The following is a 23,897-nucleotide window of genomic DNA, read 5'->3' on the forward strand; positions in this document are numbered from 1 at the left end:
AAGCAAAAAGTCAACACAGATTTTTCGCGTTTTTAGGCGAGTGAAGAAGACTATTTTTTTCACATTGCCACTTTTTGGCCCCCCATGATCTTGCACTAACCCTAAAGCTAATGTGTAAGAGTTAAAGCTAATCCGTAAAAATCAACATGCGTATGCATAAAGCTTAAGAGATTAGGACTCTAGAAAAAATATGAAAAAATGACAAAAACAGGCAAAAACTTGAGCAAAAAATTGGATACATACCATGTCGCCCATCCTAGGTGGTCTATGATATGAACGTACTTGCTCGGACAAGTGTTGTCATGCCCTAATGCCAGCCATGATGATCAAACACTCGTAGGAAAGCACTAGACTCGCAATGAACTCCAAGAACTCAAAACAATGCAAATGAGCAAATGAAAGGTCAAAATCACTATTTATAGCTCAAAATTAGGGTTTTCTCACTCCGACGGTCGTGGTCCCCCTGAACTTAAAAACACTTGTAGGCTAGTCAAATGGACTCGAAATTGCATGAAACTTCACACAATTGCTCACTACCATGATATCGAAAAAATGGTCTCAGTTTCATAATTTTTTGACCACTTTTTCCGAGGGGGCATATTTACACCCTAAGCGTCATTGGGGCATACTGGGGCAGAAATTTTTCATTTTCTTTGAAACAAAGTCGTTCTGATATTGTCTCAAAGAGGGGAAATGTAGACACCTAAAAATGTCTCATTGATCATGTACTAATTATTCTTCTAATTGATTAAATAATTTTTTAATTATTTAATTAAATTAATTAATCTTATTCTTCTAATTTCATATTTCCTCGTAATCTTACTAATTATTCTATTTTCTATCATCGTATAATCATTTAAACCATTTTCTAATGTTAATTAAATATTCATTATTTAATTAATTATGATTATTAATCCTTCAATTTAAATAATCTTTATTATTTAAATAATTCCATTTCCATTTCCATTTTTCATCAATTAATCGTTAACCCTTGTTAATATTAATTAAATATTAATCTTTTAATTAATTGTGATTTAAATCCTTTAATTTAAATAATCTTTGTTATTTAATTAAATTCAATTTCTAAATAATTAAATAGTTTCTTTAGATTATTTAATTAACTAATTAATTCTTCCAATTCCAATTCCCCAAATTCTAATTTCATTTAACTCCAAATTCTAAATTCATCTAATTCAAATACATGTGCATGATTTCAAAAAACAAATTGAAAATCAAAGTCAAAGTTCTAAATATATTCAAATAACAAATTGAATTAAAATAAATTCAATATTTGAATTAAATCTCCTCCAAAGATCAAATTGAAAATTAAAGCCAAAGTGCAAGCACATGCTAAATTAATTAATTAAATCATTATCTTTTCAATTCCTATTTCACTGGATAGGTGTAAGATGTTGTAATGGGCGTGCTATCCAATTATCTTTTTGCAAATGTAACAGAATTGAGAGTGCTCAGTTTCAAGAATAATGGCTTGACCAGAAGTCTTCCTAATCTTTCAAAAGTTTACTTTATCAAGCAAATTGACTTCTCAAATAATAATCTCAATGGGAGCATCCCAGTTAGTCTGGTGAATTCGACTTTCTTGGAGGAATTATATCTACAGAACAATGAGCTAACAGGTCTCTAAAATAAATTTAGACGCATATCCACCCACAGAGATTGTTGCTCATTCCCAATTAGATTTGGAATACAAAATAAAACTCAATCAACAACACAAAATGCAGATTGAGAATGTTTTTGTTTTCTATTAAATCTGAAAATTATTTATACAAAACAAACAAACTATAAATTCAAAAATGGAATGATTACAATGAATCACAACAATTTGACTAAGCATGCATCTAAACTAGAAAGTTGGCTTCAGATAAGTAACCATGTGTAGAGGGGTCTTATCCGTCAAAGTCACCTTGGAAAAACAAAAGGGTTGTAGCTCAATTGATTGAATACAAATTGCGAGGATGATGGATGTGATAAAGAAAACCATCCAACAATGTTCAAAATTCTAGAGGTGCATTAAAGTAACAAAAAATAGTTTTTGATTAAACATATACTTATATAGAGTTGATAATATAAATAAAAATACATGAAGTAAATGAAGTGAAAAAGTAATTAATTTTTTATTTAAAATATCTTATAGAGCAGGTAGTAGAAATAAAAATGCATCAAGTAGATGAGGGGGTGAGAAAGTATATCTTGGATGCTTCATAAGGGTTTTGATGAATGAAGGATGATAGGACTAGACTTTGTATTGCTAAAATTATTTTTTAAGATATAGAATGTCTTTGTATAGTTGTGTTGCCATCCAACTAGTTTATTGGTGGCCTATATAGGCAAAATGGCATTTGATTGACATGCTAGTGTTCTATATAACTTAAAAAAGGTTCCCTTGCAACCTCTAACAAATCTCCATGCACTAGTGCCTTTACATGGAAATTTTTTTTTTGAGAAAAATTAGTACGTATTGTATATAGACATCTAATTAAATCAAATCTCTAAGCTATTTATTTTTAGTTATAAGAACAAATATGCATTATCTTTTGTGTAAATAAACCTAATAGATGCAAGGTATGATTTGATACAACAATGTTGGTCTTAGCAATGGATTTTTGTTATCCTTTCTTATTTGTGAAAAATGTTCTTTTAGATGTTCTATATGTTCAAATATGTACCCTAATGTTCTATCCTAATAAAAAATAAATAAAATATATACATACAAAATGCAAGCATAAGAAAACTTTACATCATGCAAACTACAATAATTTGTTAGAGAAATAAATTTTTGGAAGGTTTTTATTTTAAATTTACATTGCTCTCATAATTTAATATGGGAAATATATCTTTTAAGTTATATTTTAATGAAAAGGGGAATAAAGAGGTACTTATTTTGTCAAAGTAATTTATTATATTTCCAATCAAAATTTAACTTTGATATGTGAGTTAAGAAGTGTAGCATCACCTAATCAACTGACTCAATCAATTGAAACTAATCATAAAATTTTACTGTTGATTATGTAAAATGATGGTCATGTTTTTCCTTACAATATGATTGTAATATTCTGAATATTTATGTGAAAGGGAGGGTAAAATCAAAACTAATGAATCTTCAAAACTAGTAGATGTAGTGAGGGTGGCCATTGTGGTGGTCATAATATTAAGAGTAATAGACGAATAACACTCTAATAAAAAATAGAAGTCTACATCTATTTTTAATTTATTTTCTTTATTTTTAATTATTTTATGAAAACAAAACATAATACATAGATATAGACATCTCCATCTTTATATATCATATGACAACAATTTGAGAAAGTATACATCTAAACCAAAAAGTCACCATCAACTAAGAAACCACATGTAGAGGGATCTTGTGCATCAAAGTCACTCAAGAAAACTAAAGGGTTGTAACTCAATTGGTTGAGGCAATTGGTTAGGATGAAGGGTTGTAACTTAATTGGTTGAGACAATTGGTTAGGATGATTTATATGATAAAAAAACATCCAACAAGGTTCAAACTCCTAAAGCCACACTCACGCAAGAAAATCATTTTTTTTATTTAAAAATTATTCATATAGAGTAGATAAGATGGAATTACAAATAAAATGCATAAATTAAATTAGTAGGTGAGAAAGTATTTTTTGAAGTATTGATAATGGTTTTGATGAATGAAGGATGATAGGATAAGGTTTTGTGTTTCTAAAATTAGGTTTCCATTTATACAATATGTCTTTGTATTCTATTTCATAGAAATAAAGGAAATGATATTTTATTCAATGCAATCAAATCCATACAACCATGCTTTTGTGTGCATTGGTCAACCCTCTATGGTCATTATGGGATCCAACTATTACTTCTTGCCTAATTTTGACCAATACTATTGAGATAGACAAGAAAATAGAGAATTGTAAAGGTCGGTTAGCTCAGATTCCTCAGGCCTATGATCCCACAACCAATTTAACTGGTAGTATTGAGGGTCAAATTTTGAACATCACTAAGAAGATTAGGAATTTTGAGAAGGAGAAAGAGAGAATGATCAGACGAACAGGTGAACTCCAAAACTTAATTGGTCCCTGGTTGGACACCTTAGTATACCATAAAATGGACTACATTCAGAACATGTCTCAGGATACTCCTATTGAGATTGCAGCCATAGAGTTTCATGCCTATGTTTTGAATGGTTTTGTTTCAATTTTGGAAAAGTTGCGAGCGGGATGGAACACATATATTGGGTTCCTGAAGATGGCATATGCGGATATATTGAAGCATGTATAGATTTAATCCTCTGGTGAGTGTGTATATATATGTACAGGCAATTTTGATGCACACCCTATCTTTGGCATTGATGTCAAAGGGGGAGAGATTAGGTGAAAAATGTATAGTGTACAGACAGATTGTAGGTATAGAGTGTACAGTCCGGTGTATTTTAGATTCATGGATTGTTCATCTAAGGGGGGATTCTTAGAATTCTTGAATTCTTTTATTCTTTCATCTGGTTGTACAGGTTTCAACACTTAGCCATTTTTCACAAGTGCTGTCATCAATGCCAAAGGGGGAGATTTTTGGCAATTGACACTCATCCGGTGATTTCAAGAGACTTTCGGTGGCTGATTATTTGATTAGGTTTTTCATTGATGGAAAATCATCATGGTGGTTCGATCTGACAGTCGTGATTCAGCTTATCCGGAAGATGAAGGTAACTGGTAGACTATTAACCGGCAAAACAAGGTAAAATAGGGTATCTTGGTAACGTGTTGGTCCGAAATGATTTTCGATGATTACGTTATTTGTGGTGATCATTTTTGTTATCTCGGTGTTTGGTAAGATCTTTAGGAAGTGTGTGGTTATAATATTTTGGTGTGGTGCTATGGTGTATTCAAGATTGAAGCCGACTTGAAGGAGGTTGTTTTTGTGGTAAGACAGGATATATATAAGAATAATTTGTTGATTGATTTTCATGATGTTATACGTATGGTGATCATTTTTGGAGTGATTGAGTGCAGTTTCACGTGCACATATTGGTTTTAGATCAACCAGTAACTAACTGAGACTAGAACAAGGTAATTAGTAGAGTAGTGATAGTCAATGATTCAGAGCTTAACTGAAACTCATCTTTGCATAGTCGGATGCTTTTTAAGAGCTCATTTCATTATACATTCCTATTGTAATCAAATTGTAAGTTAGTGAGACTTCCTTGAGTTTTGTAGCCCTCTGAGCAATTGTAATTGAGTAGTGAGCTCTAGGCAATGAGCCTGAATGCAAGTGCATTCTCCATCTATGTAATATTTATGTACTCCTAGCCATAGTATATGAATATTGTGGGTTCCAGCCCCACCATGGTTTTTCCCTTTTTGGGTTTCCATGTAAAAATTTTGGTGTTGTGGATTTGTGCTTTTATTGTTGCATGTTTATGTTCATATTTGTTATGCATTGTTAACCAGTAGATAAAGAATAAGTTTGTGGTTTTAATTTTTGGTAGATCACTAATTCACCCCCCCTCTCATTGACCATTGATTGTAACAAGATATCCTTGACCATCGGGTCAACAACCACTTGCCTGCACAATATTCAAACTCTAATGGCCACCAAAAAAAATGAATTTTAGTTGTTGATCTAAGAGATTCGCGCAAAGATGGACGCGTGAGATCTCTCCATGTAGGCATCTATCAAGCTCAATGCAAGATTAAAATGTGGCCATCGGATCAAGCCTTTATGAAGATCCAACAGCCACAGATGTCTAACGTGGTAGCTGGGGTTCACGTTTCCTCGACTGAGTTTGACTGCTAATTGCTCTATGTTCTTATCCCGCAAGCTCACTGTGGGTCTACGTTTACCCCGCGGGATAAGCATTCTCTTTGTTCTACCTCGCTTTGCTTATCTTGCAGCCCTTCTTCACTCTCTGTTGAGCCTCGTAGGATAAGCATTTTCCTTGTTTTCCTTGGTTGTCCTTCACTATCTCTTATCCATGAGTCTCTCATGGCCTCAATTTTACCTCACGGGATAAGTGTTTCCTTGAGTTTTCCTTTATTTTCTTATCCCACGGGAACACGTGGGATAAGGAAGTCCTTCATTCACTTTTCTTTGTTCTCTTATCCCATGGCCCCTTCTTGTTGATCTTTTCACCCCGCAGGATAAGGAGAAACAACTGCCTTAGTTATTTCTTATCCCATGGCACCACTTGTGTGTTGTTTTAACCTCGCGGGATAAGGGGAAATCCTATCCTTTGTCCTCGGCAAACTTATCCCGCGCGACCACTTTTGTCTCCATTTTCCCCTGCGGAATAAGGAGGAAATACTTCCTCGCCTTTAATATTTCTTATCCCACACCACTTTCTTGGCCTTTTCTTTACCTCGCGAGATAAGCAAAAAGCCCACCCGCCTTTGACTTTTCTTGTCCCACGGCACCACTTGTGTCCTTGTTCCACTTCATGAGATAAGGTTTCCATATTTTCTTTGGACAATTACTTATCCCGCGCGTTGTCTTCGTGCTCTTCTTCACCCCGTGGGATAAGGGGAGAACCTCCTCACCTTTGTTATTTCTTATCCCACGTGGTCTGCCTATTGCCTTTGGAACCTCGCAAGATAAGCCTTCTCTGTATTTTATTTGTTCACTTAGCCCGCATGACCTGGTTGTTGCCCTTTTAACTCCCCGGGATAAGCAAGTCCTTCATAGCTGAGAGAAAACCGCCATCAGCTAGTAAGAGGAAATGGAGGAAACCAGCTTGCTAATGACTAGGAGCCCTCCAGCCGGTAAAACTTAAGTGAGTTGACCGACTAACCTAGTCACCTCAGAAAGAGAATTAGAGCCTGAAAAGGGCAAAAAGAGACCCCTTTGCATCTTGTTGCTCTTATCCCGCGAGATAAGCTTTTCTTCTTTGCTTTGAACACTTCCTTATCCCGCGAGACCTTTATTCTTTGCTCCCTGCAAAAGTTGGCACAAAAATTGCCAACAACTCCTCTTGGTCTGCAACATCTCATTTGTTGCTTCTTATGCTCTCATTCATACTGATGATGGATCACAAAGTGTGATCCGGAACGTTGATCTAAAAACTCGCACACGATCTTATCCAGAAATCTACTACAAAGAATTGCAATATATTGTTCTGATTAGGCAAAATTGGGAGAGGCTTGAACCATACAAAATAGCCAATAAAGCAAACAAGTGGGTGGAACTCACAAAGAGTGAGACCACCAAAACTTAAAAAGGATAATAATCATTTTTGAAAGTGAGCCTTTTGATTGAAGCAACAAACGAGCAGAAACAAGGGTCCCAAGTCCCCAGTATTTTTTTGTTACTTGATGTTTCTCTAGGTATACTCCTATTATAGCCACTATGTAAAAAATTTGGTTATTTCAATATATTATAGGTGGGTTACTACCTTTGAACATGCAAAAATAAATATATTTATTATAATATTATTTTTTTATTGATATACCTATATATTCATTGTAAATTATGTCCAGAAAATATAATATTGTGGTAGTAAGTTTCATTATCAGCTAAAATATCAAAACAAAATATTGAAACATCGATGTGGATTTATGTTTCCTAATGTTATTCTATTGGTTTTCACATTTTTGTCCTTCTTTTGTATTTATTTATAACTTTTACAATTATACTTTTTCAAATTGGATTCTATTGTCCTCTATACTCATTTTTTAATTTTTTAATTTTATTTTATTTTTTAGATTTATTTATATTTATGTGATGATATTTTACAAGATCTTTTGACTAGATAAAGCAGGAGGGGGCCCAAACCCTTACATAACAACCACACAAGTGGACAAGATATTTTACTAGATGTTAGTTATACATAATTGTTTTATAAATGGTATTAGACATCCTATCAATCAATCAATCAATTAACGAACCAATCAATCAATTAGTCACTCAGTCAATCTATATGAATCAATCGAATTTTAAAAATATTTATTAATTTTAGTTGTGTTGGTTTTTTGCAATATGTTGAACATGTAAATTTGAAAAATAACAATAAATATTTACATACTTACAATATAAGATTATTTATGCCATTATAAAATATCTTTGAGTGTAATAATTCTTAAGTAAATAAAATAACTCGAAATTAATAACTCTCTTAATGTTTTTTTAATAGATATATTTAAAAAAATCTATAATAATCTAATAACAATTTAAAATTCAATTAAAGTTATTTACTTTCGACTCATATATAGCTCATCACCATTCTTCTCTCTTTTAAGATTTAATAATTCATTTTTAAGGTGTACTCTTCTGAATTAACCAATCATTTTATCAACAATTTAATAATGCTTATTATATATAGTTTTCAATAGACAACGTGACAAAAAATAACTCCAACATGCTTCTATTGTTGTGTGGAGTCAATGACCCCTAGATATGTACGTTCCTATTATGTCGATTATCTCTGTTTCGACTTTAATTCACCGTCATCAAACTGGCATATTGCCAACATATTGTTTTGCATTAAACAAGAATGCTGGATTACAAAAGTATTGCTACAAATATGACGTGGCAAACGAAGAAAGCGAAATAAGAGTATGCAGCCAAACTGAGACAGGTTGTTTTACAAGATTGTTTAGTGAGCCATTTACGAAAGATTTAAGCAATGAGAGGGAAATCTACTTTGTCCTATTTAAACATGGTGTTAATACCAACTTTAATTATTATTGCGAGGCCCATGCATCGATCCATCCGGTGTCATATAAAGAAAACAAGAAAATCAGCTGTCAGAATCTTATACAATCCCAAGATTACCCCTATAAAAAAATTGATCCTTTTGCAGGTCAAACTTAAGGTTTATTTCCAAATTCATTCAAAGCATAAGGTGTTTTTGGTGATCCAGATATGGGCTCATCAATCTGTAAGTTTTACATAATTCCCATCCTTATATTCTTGATTTGCGCAGGATTTTCTGTTTCAGATTTTAATGGCGATGAGAGAAGTTCTCTGATTATCCTGGGAGATCATCTTGATCCCCTAAACAAGACAATCCTGCATAGCAATTGGACAAGTGCCCATTGCTATGAAAATGTGAGCCACTGGATAGGTATAAGATGCATGAATGGGCGTGCTGTCCAATTATTCTTAGAGGGCATGTGGCTTGATGGAAGCATTCCGTGGGATGTTTTTGCAAACGTAACAGAATTGAGAGTGCTCAGTTTTAAGAACAATACCTTGACCGGAAGTCTTCCAGATTTTTCAAATTTTCATTTGATCAAGCAAATTGACTTCTCATATAATAAACTCAATGGGAGCATCCCATTGAGTCTGGTGAATTCGAGTCTCTTGCAGGAATTGTATCTGCAGAATAATGAGCTGACAGGTTCAATCCCTGCTTTCAATCAGTCTAGTCTGAAGGCCTTCGACGTTTCAAACAATCAGTTGACAGGTTCTATTCCAAATACTGCTGTGTTGAATTCATTTAATGAACCTGCTTACTTGGGCAATGATTTAATGTGTGGCACAAAATTGTCTCATGATTGTTCAATGTCACCTTCACCTTTACCTTCATCTTTACGTTCACCTTTACCTTCACCTTCACCTTCACCGTCACCGTCACCATCCCCATCAGCATCACCATCACCAGATGATAGATCCAAATCAAGTGGTTTATCTAAAGACATTCTCGCTCTCATTTATATTGTAAGCGCTGCACTTGTATTGATCATAATTGTGCTCTTTGCTTCCTTATATCAAAAGTTTATATAATCTAAGGATTAACTGCTTCCTCCACAAAGCTACAAAATATTGTAGAAGAGGCAAATTCATAAATGTTGTTTAGCTGTAGTAGTATGGTGTGCTACAAATATTAAATGCATTGTAATTTCTCAAGTCCTTCAGAAATTGAGGCATATTGTAGTGTTTTTCATTAAATTGAATAGAAGTTTGTGTTAGTTTAAATCGAGCATAGAAATAACATAAAACAATGAAAGAAAAACAGAATTAAAGAATGAGACTTGAGACACGATTTACAGTGGTTCGTCAAATATCTATGTCCACTCTCAAGCAGGGAAATCATCTATTAATTAATATCCAATCATACAACATACATGACTGCACTCGGTCATTTATGCAATCACATTCAGCTGTGAAACGAATAGTTTGGGGAAGTACATTCCCAACAATCTCCCTCGTGAAGGCCAACCAATACAGTCATACACAATGACATCCCTACTTCCAAAATTCACGGTATAACCAGACCCATCGAAGATTTTAATTTTGCTAAAATCTGCTCACGAAAACTTCAAATGAACCTTCTCCAACTCAAACTTGAGTCAAAAACGCTTTTCAGCGCAAATTCACCGATTATGCCAAAATCAGAGACATCAATGTGTAATACGAAACCTCCATCCAAAAATGTATCATTTAATAAATTTTCAACTTCTCTTGTCTCAGTTGAAGGAAGTCCATTTATTACAATGTCTGCATCCCAGACAACCTCCTATAAATTTGTGACAACCTTGAGTGGACAGAGTGGCGTATCAATCATGCTCAGACAAAATCCATCCTTCAGTATCTCATCGGCATACAAAACACGGTCACCAAGCCTGGCTTCAACATATTGGAGCTATGCACAGCGCCTAATGAAGCGTTGTAGGACATCTTCCAGAGAGTTAATTACCTCAAACAAGTGCTCTGTTGTGGCTCGATCCACTGTCCGCCCAGCCCTCTACCATATCTTGACATGCACCTTGTCGCGGAAGCAGCCTTATGCATCATTCAAGAGGGATGCAACCACACTGCCCCATGCACCAGAACTGACTCCAACAATCTTCAGCACATCACCAGAAGATTTTCCCAGCAAGCGACGGAACTCCTCAACCTTCTCTTCTGCAGCGCTGGCCTTGGTGTTCCCTGCTTCGGTTGCTCCCAGGGTTTGTTGATTAGAAACTTCTTCATTAGGTCGCTTGACACCGGTGACCACTCCCATCGTAGCTCGAGGATCTACTCCAGGCCATATTGTCTGATGTAGAGGAGGAGAAACAAGAAATCTGCCTGGAAAATAAATGCTAGACAACCCATAGCCCACTGCAGTATCGCTACCACAAAAGGGTGATGAATCACCACCGTTCATAAGAAAAGAACTACTAGAATCAGGGTGGTACCTCGAAGAATCGAGTCTCTGGGTTGCTACTTTAGAGGGTATATACTGATAAATTCCAAGAGAGACGAACCGGCCACCACAATAATGCCCAGCTCCTAAGTTCGAAGGCGTGGGAGAGGAGCTGCTCTACATGCACAAAGAAGGAGTCCCTTCACCTCCTTTAACTGGCGAGTTTTGTAAACACTCTTCTTGTCCGTTACACAGGCCTTCCCTCTCTGCGGCTACCAATACCTGGTCCTCCTGACCCCAATCCAAAACCTTTTCTGTACACCACTAGTACTCTGAAAGGGTCTCTTCTTTCCAAGCAAACACAACTGCATTGTCATATTCACCACCATCATTAGGACTGCTTTGATAACCATACACAGCACCAACGGGCTCCATGTCAAATTAGTTGTTTGTATTTCTTGCAGAAGCTTGTGCACTACCTGCAATCAATGCATTCCACTCAGCCTCTACTTCTATAGTCTCCATCAATAAATCGTCACTCTTTTTTGTTTTTGAAATCCAATTTCTTCAAAGACTTTATCCTCAGCCTTTCTGAAGTCTTTTGGATCCTACGCAGCCTTGAGCTAGGGGCTCTCACCGACCTCCTTGAGCTTTGTAATCCCTACGCTCCTGGGATCTTCAGTCGCCTAGTACCTCGAATCCTCTTGTGGCTTCTTTCCACCAAGGAAAAACTTTTCTATCAACAAGACATGCATTTTTGTGAGGAAAGAGTCCTCTGTTAGAAGCTTCCCATCACTTTCCTCTTCCTAAAATAAGGTCTCTTCAAAAAACTCCCACTCTTTCTCAAAATTGTTTTTTCCAACATTCATTATACGACACAAAACCTTCAACTTCTGATCCATACAAATCAGTTGATCTGTGAGTAAGAGATTTTCTTCCTTCAACCTCACAATTTTTTCTTCTTGGTAATCCTCCTGAGACTTGTTCTCAACTTCCTCGATTTCATCTTCACTAGCCTCAGCATCCTCCTCTTCAGCTGAATCCAAATTGTCAATAAATTCTTCAATAACAAAATCAACGTCATCCTCTTCTTCCTCCATCTCTGCTCAAGCCAACTTGGCTCTGATACCAATTGTTAGTTTAAATCGAGCAGAGAAATAACATAAAACAATGAAAGAAAAATAGAATTAAAGAATGAGACACGAGACATGATTTACAGTGGTTCGGCAAATGACTATGTCCATTCTCAAGCAGGGAAACCATCTATTAACTAATATCCAATCATACAACATACATGACTGCACTCAGTCATTTATACAATCACATTCAGCTGTGAAATGAATAGTTTGGGGAAGTCAAAAGGTCATCTGACCATTGGGCTTCACATTCCCAATAGTTTAGATGTTGTAGTATTTCTATTTTTCCTCTATTCACCATATTAGAGCCAAGTTGAAATTGAAGAAAAGATCGAGAAGAATGTGGGTTTGAATGATTATGAATGTATAAGTTTGCACATTCATAGGCGAATTCCCAAAGGGAGCAGATCATAGTATTTATAAAGAGGCACAATGACCTCCCCTCTGCACATTTTCAGCATGGCAGTTAGATTTAAAACGTCATGAGAAAAAGTTTTGAGAATTTGTTATGGGATGATTCAGAGTCAATAGATTAGGTTTTGAGTCAAGTTATGAATGTTGTTAATCAAATCAAATTATATGAAATAGAAATAACTTATTAGAAGATTATAGAATTCAAAAATTTACTTAGTAAATTTGATGTTATTATTACAATTGAAAAGTTCAAAGATTTTGCATTATTATTTGTTGATGAGATTTTTATTATCCCATTAATTTAGAATGTGTAAGAAAAATGATTCCTTTTTAGAGAATGCATTTAAATCACAGGTTTCATTCAATAGAGATTGAGAAAGAGAAAGGTCAAGATCTAGAGACGAGTAGAAATAATAATCAAAGAGATAGATGGAGTAGTCCAAATCAAAATGCTTGCTAAATCAAAAAATTTAAATGGTGATTTAGAAGAAGTCATGTGCAACAACAACTAGTGTATGTTGTTAGTCTAATTTGAAAATTTATGAAAACATAAAAGAATCAAATTTTTAAGTTGGGAATAGAGTATTGAGATATGTATCAAAGATAGTTAGAATATATGGAATATTGTATTCCACAACTAATATTTTTTATTCGATTGTCTATACCAATAGTTATTTTATAGGTAACATAAATGATAGGGAGAGAACTTCCAAATATATATTTCACTTTAGATTAGACTTAGCTTCATGAGCATCAATGAAATATCCTATTCTATCATTTTATAAGAAAAAATAGAGTATGAAGAACAATACTAACAACATATCAAGTAGTTTGGATACATCAAGTATTATTAGATTTGATGTATGAGTAAGAGGATCCAACACACATATTTTGTGATAATAAATCAATAAGCACACTATCAAAGAATCATATTTTTCACAAAAGGAGCAAGTATATTGATCTACCAAGTATCATTTCATTAGACATATAGTAAATAATGGAGGGTTCTGAGTATCTAAGAATCTAAGATTGAATTCAAGCATTACAGTTATTGAAGTGGCTAGTGTTAGAAATTAAGGAGTGTTAAAATAAATAATCAGTTAAATTATCCCACCATAATTATTAAATAAAGCTAACTATTATTTTAAAAAAATTAATTAACTTGCTAGAAGAGGAAAATTATTAAATGTTATTTACTTTTTGTAGTATGGTATGAGAAAAATATTAAATGCATTATAATCTCTAAACTCCTCTATCTATTGATGCATCTTTTAAATATTTTTCATAAACTTGAATAGAAGTTTGAATGTTGAACTATTTCTATTTTGTCTCCATTCGCCATCTTATTGTTACAAAAATATATCGGGAGTTTGAAAGTGCACTAGCTTCCTAGTTTATATTAATGATCAATAACTCTATAGGGATTAATAATTTAAGAACTTGATCTCTATTGAGCTAAGTGCTTTGAGATCTACCCTATAAGGATTTACCTAAATATGAAAGAAAGTAAGATTTATAAAATGTATTCACTACAAAAATAAAGGAAAATATTCTAAATTAGGTGTATTGTAATTTATATTCATCTAGAAACACTTCATTCTTCCATATAAATTTATGGTATAGCACTAGGATACAAGTGAAAACTATTGATAATTAAGTCCCCCGATAACTATGTTAACTTCTTTTATCCTCAAGGATAAAAAAGGCAGTTTGATTTTTTCTTACATGGTCAACTTGGTGGTCCAGACCTCTAGCTTTGTTGAGGTGGTTTGTATGTACCATTACATTGTGTTGGTGAAGGACAAAGGCGTTGATAGAATCATTAATGAAGGGGATTCAAAAATGTCAAAATGATGCTTAATGGAAAGGCTTTCCTTAGTTGGGTTGTGTGTGATCTCATCTCAAATTCCCATTGCTATTTTGGAAATATCAATCAACATAGATTAGCTCATACCTTCCATGAAGGTAACATGTCAATCAACAGGCTGGTGAATTTGGGCACTTTCATTCAAAATTTGAAGATATGGACCTCTATGGAAGACTTCACTAATGACGTGGGAGCCACGATCATTAAAGATCAAAGATCCAATGTGGTTAATTAATATGTTGTTTGCCATTTTAATGGGTCTTTTCATTTGTTACTCTCATAAGTATTCTAAGTGGGGAAAGTCCTTTCCTTTTTCGGATGGGACAACCTTTTTAAATTTAATTTAAGTCTACAATTTTTAGCTTTTCATCTCTAACATTCCCACTCTTTCTATTTTGAGAAAGGTTACTTTCACTGCTAAGTACTGGCCTACCATGGGTGTCCATTTGATTCAAGTGGAGCCCAACAATTGTGAGACTTCGAATTAAGGGGATAAAAAAGTCTATTTTGGATGGTTGATAAGGGTTTTTATGGATGAAGGACACTAGGAAGAAATTATATGTTGTTAAATTTGAGCTTTGATTTATATGACTTGTCTTTTTATAAACCATGTTTTATATTTGTTGTAACAACATTGACTAACTATTACAAACAATCTATATTTCAACATATTATTACAATATTGACTAACTATTAGCAAATACTCGTGTTATTTTATATCTATTATAACAATAATGATTAATTATTAATAACATTCATAATAAGAACATTCAAGTACTTTTTATATTATGTACTTAATTTATCTTTTTAGGTTTTTACCATACATCTTCTATCATACATTCTTTCATATTAAATTATTAGCATATGTTTTAGCGTTTCATTCAAATCCATTAACAAACCTTAGCATATTATTCTAAGTGCATTATCAAATTATAAGCATAGTATAAGCATATTATAGACACATAAAATTGACCACTTGTGTTTGGTCAATTTACCTCTATTTCATCTAATTCTCATCATTTATATTAATTAAATAATATCTTATTATTTAATTATTATCATCTATTTTGCTCTAATCTTTCTAAGTCCTGGCTTAAGGTAAATAATTACCTTTAATTATTTACCCATTCTTAGACCATGTTTTCCCATCAATTAAATAAATAAATCCTATTTATTTAATTACCCTCCTCATATGTCATATCCTCCAATTCTGCCACTTGCCTCCTAATCACTTCCTAATTTCCTCTTAATCCACTCACTAAGCATGTGCACGCACTTAATCTTTGATTAAGTGAGGTCAACTCCTCCCATCACATCAAGCACATGGGCTTGTCCCCTCAAGTACCCAAAAGAAATTTTAAATTCATTTATTCCTCTCCTTCATCCTCTACCATAGATCTTCATCCTTCAATCTCAACCATCCATCTCTTTTCATACCTCAACCTATTTATCCAATCCTTAGCCATTTTTTGACTCTCTCTCTCTCTCACACCTATATCTTCCATTTGAGTGCCATTTTGCTATCGTATTTTCAAGTGAGAATGCATCCAACCAGACATCTTGGGGAAAATATACACAATGGAAAGTTTAATATAGATCGATTTTGTTAAATTATATGCTCGTTTGACCTCTTTAGCATAATCTTGAGTGTTTGTTTGATTTTTGTGTTTGTTTGGTTTTATTGCTAAATCGTTCACATATTGAACACAAATTTCATTATAGCTATTAGCTTATTATTTATTTGTATTTTTTAATTTATTTTGTATAAATTTACCATTATTGTTGAGTAATTTACAATATTTTGTACAACTTTAATTTATTATATTTTATTTAATTCTTCTTCTTAGCTATTATCATGTAATTATTATGATATTAATATCACATTACATCTCATTACATTATATCTAGATTTTGTATTACCATAGTATAATGTATTACCTATACATATACTTTATTGCATATATATTAGTTATTTTTTAGTGTCTTCTTCTTAGCTATTATCATGTAATTATTATGATATTAATATCACATTACATCTCATTACATTATATCAAGATTTTGTATTACCATAGTATAATGTATTACCTATACATATACTTTATTGCATATATATTAGTTATTTTTTAGTGTCTTATCAAACTTTAATCAAATGTTAGATCTTTTACATCAGATATAATAATTATTTTATTAGTTAATTTAAATCCATTTTATAAATATTTTGTAATTTTTATCTGCATTAGTCTTTATTACTTTTAATTTATTATTGAGTTTCATCTTATGTTTTTTCCATATAACTAGCATATTGTATTTATTATAATAGTATGTCATATATTATATTTTAAAGTTGTCTTTAAACCATTGGTCATTTTTGTTATCTTTTCCTACTCCTCATTCCACGTGTTTTTGTATATCTCTCTGCTCAACCCTTCAAATACAACCTTGAACCAGTCTAACTTGACAACTTATAATCTTCCATATCCTAGCATTTCTAAATATCTTGATGATGGATCACGTAGTGTGATCCGAAACGTTGATGCTAAAATGTTACACAATCAAATCCAAAAGCAAATAAATGATATTAACATTCATAATTTCAAACCTATTATAAAAAAATTAACTAGCTATTAACAAGACATTATTTCTACTCAGAAACATTTTATAATAACCTTGCATAACCCTAATCCTAATTCATAAGATATATTAATCATGATTTTATCTCAAAATATAACCCTAAATATAACATGAATATATAATTATATCTCTATATGTAACACAAACTATAATTTTATCTCTAACCATAACCTTAACCTTAATATTAAACCAAACTTAACTCTAACATTAACCCTAACCCTAGTTTTCCATTTTTAACCCTATTCCTAACCTTGAAATTCATTATAACCTTAACCATGCAACCCTAAGTCTAATTCTAACCCTAACCCTAGCCCTAACTATATGAGATTAATATTAACCATAACCATAATTATATTCCTACTCCTAACTCTAACCCTAATCTTAACCCTAACCCTAACCTTAATTATACCTCTAGCCTTTATTGTAAACTTAACACTAATCCTAACCCTTACCATAACCCTAACCTTAAATGTAACTCTAATTCTAACCTAATAATAAACCAAGCCTTAATCTTTTCCCTAACCTAAACCATGTTTGTATATCCAACCCCAATTAATTTAATATCTTAATCATAATTCTCTCTCTAAATGTAACCCTAACTATATAACATGAATATATAATTCTATCTCTAACTGTAACAAAAACTATAACACAAAATTTATTTTATTTTCTAACTATAACCTTAACCTTAATATAAAAAATAACCTTAACCCTAACCCTACTTCTATTTATAACCCTTTGTAACATATGAAATTAAGATGGATAAGGATGTTAGAACTACTTCCTCTAGGGAACGTGGGTTGGCTATGCTTGATAAGTTATCTATTGCTACCAAAAATTTTGAGGCCACAGAAAATAACCTCAATGGTGATAAATCTAAAGAACATTTTGAGGATTCACATTTTACTAGGAATGATTCTAAAATCAATGAAGAGACCCAAGAAGAGCCACTTGATTTGATTTTGGCATAATCACTTTCCTAGTCCCCTTAGCTAAGACTTAGTTCAACGAGGCTCATGAAGGACTAAATATCCTAAACTATTATGGAGATGATGAATACCAAGGTATTAGTGGAGGCACAAATGAGGCTCATGACTAGCAAGTGATGGCTATACAAATTGAGGATCTTAATGCCAGGATTGAGAGTTTGGAAACCTCTCAAAATTATCTAGGATGTGAAATAAATAGAGAGTGGATCAAATGCTTGGAAGGTGGTATTGAGAACCTAATTAGAATTAACAAAGGCCTCATTAAAAATTTTGTGAGGGAGGTTGTGATAGTGGCGAATAATATTGAGAAAAAGAAGAAAAGGAGGGCCCCAATGAAGATCAAGGATGAACGGATCAAGGGAAAGACTATCCTGGCACCTTACTCCAATGAGAGGAGGAGATGAAGGACATGTGCTAAATGGATGGGGCTATATTTCTTAATTTCGTCAATTTTTTATTTTTTATTTTTTCTTGTCTTAGCTATTTTTAGTTGGCTATCTCATAACTTTTATGTTTATGTGTACGTGTATGTGTACGTGTACATGTATGTGTACGTGTACGTTCATGCACCTGTACATGTGCGTGTATGTGTACGTGTATGTGTACATGTGTGTGTGTATGTGTACGTGTACGTGTACATGTATGTGTACATGTACGTGTATGTGTAAATGTGCATGTACGTGTATGTGTATGTGTATGTGTATGTGTATGTTTATGTTTATGTTTGTGTTTATTTTTATTTTTATGTTTATGTTTCTATTAGTGTTAGTGTTTGTGTTTGTGTTTATGTAAACTCTTTATAAATATTTCAATATTTTTATGGGCTTCACCTCGAAGCCCTGATTTTTTTCAAGTTGGTTTTTTATTTGGATGTGTAACGGGTTGGGAACCTTCCCCGCTTAATCAAAAACATATAGAATTGAGATTTACTAAATTAATGTAAACTAAGGATATCAATGGCCCATTTGTAACATTGTAACATGAATAGACTTAGTTATAGTCCTAAAAGGAGAGCTATGTACTTGGATTTTGTCCATTTGTAGCAAAAGAATTGAGATTATGAAGTGTGTATGTGATATAGGTGAACTATAGAAAAATGAGTGATTTGAGTAATAAACAACAAATATAGAAAGAATAATAGACACAACAAGCCAAAAATAAAATAGAGATATAGAAAGGAACATGGATTTAAAATCTATAGCAAAAAGTGCCAAACATGTTTACAAGTGTTGGTTTCCCTAGTCTAAAAATATCTTAAGCTAATGAAGGTAAGCAAGCATGCAATTAGGAGGTTCTGAAATCTTGTCCCCCAAAAATTGAAGCCAATATGGAAGGACAAGAGTAACTACTTAATTAGTCCATGGTTCTTCATCCATTCTAAGTCTATCATAGATTTTAACTATTTAATACTCTTGTACAATCAAATTTGGACTTTCACATACAAAGAAGAGGAAAAATGGTTGTGTTGTATAGGGGCTTACCTAAGTCAAAGGTCTTGTGTTGGTGTCCTCACCTCCACAATAGTTGTGATGAGTGAAAGAGTGTGTGTCCTAGGGAGGATAGAGAAAAATCAAATGGAGAATGCTAAAATATTGAATTGACAAAATTATCTTAACAATAAAAGATAAACATGAGATCATACTTGAATGTAGAATGCTTGTAGTCTACTACTTATTATAAGGCTTTAAAATGTAGTTGATTAGAACATTTTGTAGCCTGTTAGACTTTATGCATGATAGTAGAAGTGCTTTATATAGGGATCACAAGGTATTTTCAAATGTAGGCTAACAACCAATGGTCAAGTGTAAAGATCAAGACCATATCACATATAATGGAGGTCGACACTCACAAATATTTAAATTTGGGCCCTTTTGGAGGGCCTAGGGCATTAGGTGCCCAAGTCCACTCAAAAAAGGACCAGCAAATGGGGTAATGATGTGTCAAGATCCAGAACATTAGACTTGGTCTCAAAATTAACATTTGACAACAATTAAATTGTGAGTTTAACAATCAAATTATAAGTAGCATAAAGAATAAATGAAGTTAAAATGGTCTAAGGGAAACCACACTAAGTGTCAAATAGGATGTGAAATTGTAAAGGAATACAATTTATGACACTACACCCTTATCTTAACCCTAAACTTAACCCTAACACCAACCAAAACCATACCTATAATTCTAACCCTACCACTAATCCTAACCCTAAACTAAACCCTAACCCTAACCCTAGTTCTATCTCTAATCCTAATCTTAACCCTAACCTTAATCATGACCCTAACCCTAACCACAAACCTAACCATAACCCTAACTCTATATCATTTAATGCCCTAAGTAGGATTCTATCTTTAATCGAAACCCTAATTGTTATTATATCTCCAACTCTAACCCTGATACTAAACCTTATCTTAATCTTAACCCTAACATGTCTATCTCTATCTCTATCCCTAATCCTAACACTAACATTAATGATAATAATAATATTATTAAATATAACATTATATTATTAAATACTAATATACATAATATTGTATAATATTAATAAAATAATATTAATATTATTATTAATTATTTAATTATAAAATATGTTAGTGGGGTTGTACTCAAATGGCAAGTTCATAAGGTTCTCATCTTGGAAATTGTAGTACCCCTGCCGTAATCAATCTCTAACCTTGGTTTAATCTTGATCAGTTTATCTTAATATTATGTTATAGTCAGATGATTGATTTAACGCATAGTTGTTGATGTGAGTTTCACACTAGTTGTATGCAAGTTGTTAGTGTACCTATCTCGTGGTATTGACATCGAGCTAACGCTTTCATTAATTTTATATATGTATGCATGTATGACTCTTGGTTGCAGGAAATTTCAGGTACAACGCCGCATGAGTGCGAAGTTCGTCTTCACCTGGATGTACAGGTTTGAGTGTACCTCTTTTATCCTTAGAGTTGGATTAGGTGGTCGTAGGACCCTAGTTGACCTTAGTCGTGCTCCAGTGAGCATTGCCAGTCGTCATCGGTAATCCCCTTCTTGTTTGGGTTTGCGAGTCGTCTGTTTGGTTGGCTTTCTCGATTTGCGTGCTTGGTGTGTTTGGTTAAATTGATTAATTAGTCCTTAGTAATTATCTTGATTAAATATGCATTTGTGCATTGAAGATTAATGGATTAAATTAATCGAGAATTCGTTATGCGATTTTCGTTGATATGAATTGCTTATTTTATATTGGGAGTGAATTCAATTAAATGATTGATTTTTATTATTAAATGCATTATATATATATGCTATTGAAAAAGAATTTTTTGTATTTTATCGCAATAGATTGATTGTATTCTGTTGGCTTTTAAAATTTGAAAGGTTAAATCGTATTAATGGAGGAAATCGATTTTTAATTGAAAAGGCAAGTCAATTTGTGCAATAGTTAGAAAAGGATTTAATGTTGAGAATTATTTGTAAATAAAGAATTTTAATTCCAAAAATGGAATTTTTGGGTCAACTCTTCCATATAACCCAAAATTTGGGGGAAAAATGGGAGCATGGACAAATTGGGAGAAGATTTTGGTTGGGAAGAAATTTTGGGGTTTTTGGAAGGAATTTTGCTGGATCTGACAGGTGGGCTCTCCTTCAGCCATTCCAGGATTGCGTATGAAGGTAGGATTCTGAATTGCTTTTCTTGTTGCTAAAAGAATTGTTGTTCTGGTTGAAAGGAATGAATTTGTTATTAAAAAATCAATGTGATTGTCCATTTTGAATTGGCTGGAAATTTTGTTTGAGATTTTGGTTATCCCTCAATGTTTCCTTTTGGGTGGTTTGAATCCCATTGTGTATGGGGAAATGAATACCATCAAAGATTTAGGGAAACCAGAATGAATTTCATTGAAACCGGATTTTATTGTAACCCGAAATTTATAATCAAATTTCGTTTTGGTTGTTTCAAATGAACTTAGAGAATTAGTGAATTGTGTTAATAAAATATCATTTTTTTTTAATATCAAGTGGTGCGTTGTTTTGTTTTAATGGAACGAATTGGGCGAGGTTCTTTTTAATAACGCAGCCGTGGGTTTGGGGATTGGAGGCGGGGAGCGGAGCTCCACCCGCTCCTCCTCCCCTCTCCCCCGCTCGCTCCCCTTACGCCTCCCCCGTTCCCTTCCTTTGCGCTCGCAGCCGCTTGTGGCCGCAGCACTGCGGTGGCCGCAGGTCCGCGGTGGCCGCAGGGCGCCGCGGAGCCTGCGGGCACTGTAGTGGCGCCGCCCGCACCTTGCCTGCAGCTAGGGTTAGGGCACGGCCGCCCTCGCCCTATTTTAAAATGCATTTTTTTTTAAGAAAAGAACATAGTTTTTAAATCGTTTTTTTTTAATGTATTTTTTTTTAGTATTTAAAAAAAATGCATATGATTTTAATAGCATGTTAATGAAAGTTATTTTAATGTTAAGTTTTAATTGTTCTTAATTATGATTAAGAAGGCAATAGATTGTTAAATGTTAATTTGGATATTAATTAATTCAATAATGGAATTTATAAGTTAATTATTATTCAATTTCATTTTGTGGCTTATGCGCTTTTCTAATTAAGTTCTAAAATTGAGAATTTCGTCATCGAATATTAATTGGCTATTCTTTGGACCAATCTTGGATTAATAAGTTTTTATCTTACCTTCTAGCTGGTTAGAGCATCTAGCTAATTAAGGTAGTATTGTTTAAAAAACAAAATAGAGAGTAATATGTTATTGGGAAATCGTTGTAATACGATGGAATTACTATTGATGATGTTAAATGCTATTGTAGAACATATCATTTGAGTAATTGAAAAGTAAGTGAAATAATTATCGTTGGGTGTTTGAATTTAAATGATATGCTTTGGAAATGATTATCTCCATTTAGATTCTCTTTCTACATTTTTATTTCCGTAGTTCGTATTATGCATCTGGGATTGAAATTATGAATCTGTAGAGGTCGGTTTTAGACCAGCATGTAATGATGTTTTGATTGGAGATTTGATATCTTATTTAATTGTTTAATGGTTGTCTGGGTTTAATTAACATGAATTGGTTTAAAAACTCTTTATGGCTTTATATGTCAGTTTGATGCTTTGAACCTTAAGAGTTAGAAAACCAAGAACAACTTATCCCTTGATGAGGTAGATAACTGTAATCGGATTTAGATCTTGTAGAAAACTTGATCGTCTTGTAACGATTAAATCAATTTGAGGAAATATTGTCGTTTCTGATTATTGCCTTGCGAGTTTAATTTCTGTATTCACCTTTAATTATGAAATGGCATGTTTTGCTTTGTTTAGAAGGACCCTGTCGTTTGGCTTGACTTGAGGTACCTGTTTCAGTCCTCGATTCCGAGTTGACTGTTGTATTGTGGTAGTGTCGTTTTGATCATATCCTCTTTGTGTGTGAGTCGAATAATGATTGTGGTTGACCATTGTTGGTTGGGTCTCTAGTTAGAGTACCGTCAGTAAGTGATTACCCTTGAGTCGTGTTTGACCAGATAATTGTTTCTCTCTTTTTGAACTCTGTTCGTCTGACCATGTGTATTCCTTGGTTTTTGAGTTCGTTTGAGTTTAGTCTAGTGTCGTATGGGAAAGTGGCTTTCGATTGGGGGCTGCGCCCAAAGTGGCTGCTGGGTAACCCGTCGAAAGTGAGTCTAATAAGTGATAACCTTTAAGTAGATTAGAATGTAATCTCTAAGTAAGATAATTGTACCTCACACATGGGACGAGTGCTATCATAGACTCGACATGCTGTGAGAAGGCCTGAAATGGCAAACCATCTTCCTTGTCTTCACGAGAGG

The 23,897-nt window shown here is 33.4% G+C and overlaps 1 protein-coding gene across 1 annotated transcript; it reads left to right on the top strand.

Moving 5' to 3' along the window:
* Nucleotides 1-1,417: 1,417 nt before the first annotated feature.
* Nucleotides 1,418-9,723, top strand: LOC131064815 (inactive leucine-rich repeat receptor-like serine/threonine-protein kinase At1g60630). Its single transcript, XM_057999085.1, has 2 exons — nt 1,418-1,637; nt 8,921-9,723. Exons 1-2 carry the CDS (start codon nt 1,418-1,420, stop codon nt 9,721-9,723), a joined length of 1,023 nt encoding a protein of 340 aa, XP_057855068.1.
* Nucleotides 9,724-23,897: the final 14,174 nt, after the last annotated feature.

This window comes from Cryptomeria japonica, chromosome 10 (genome assembly GCF_030272615.1).
Source record: "Cryptomeria japonica chromosome 10, Sugi_1.0, whole genome shotgun sequence".
Lineage (NCBI taxonomy): Eukaryota > Viridiplantae > Streptophyta > Pinopsida > Cupressales > Cupressaceae > Cryptomeria > Cryptomeria japonica.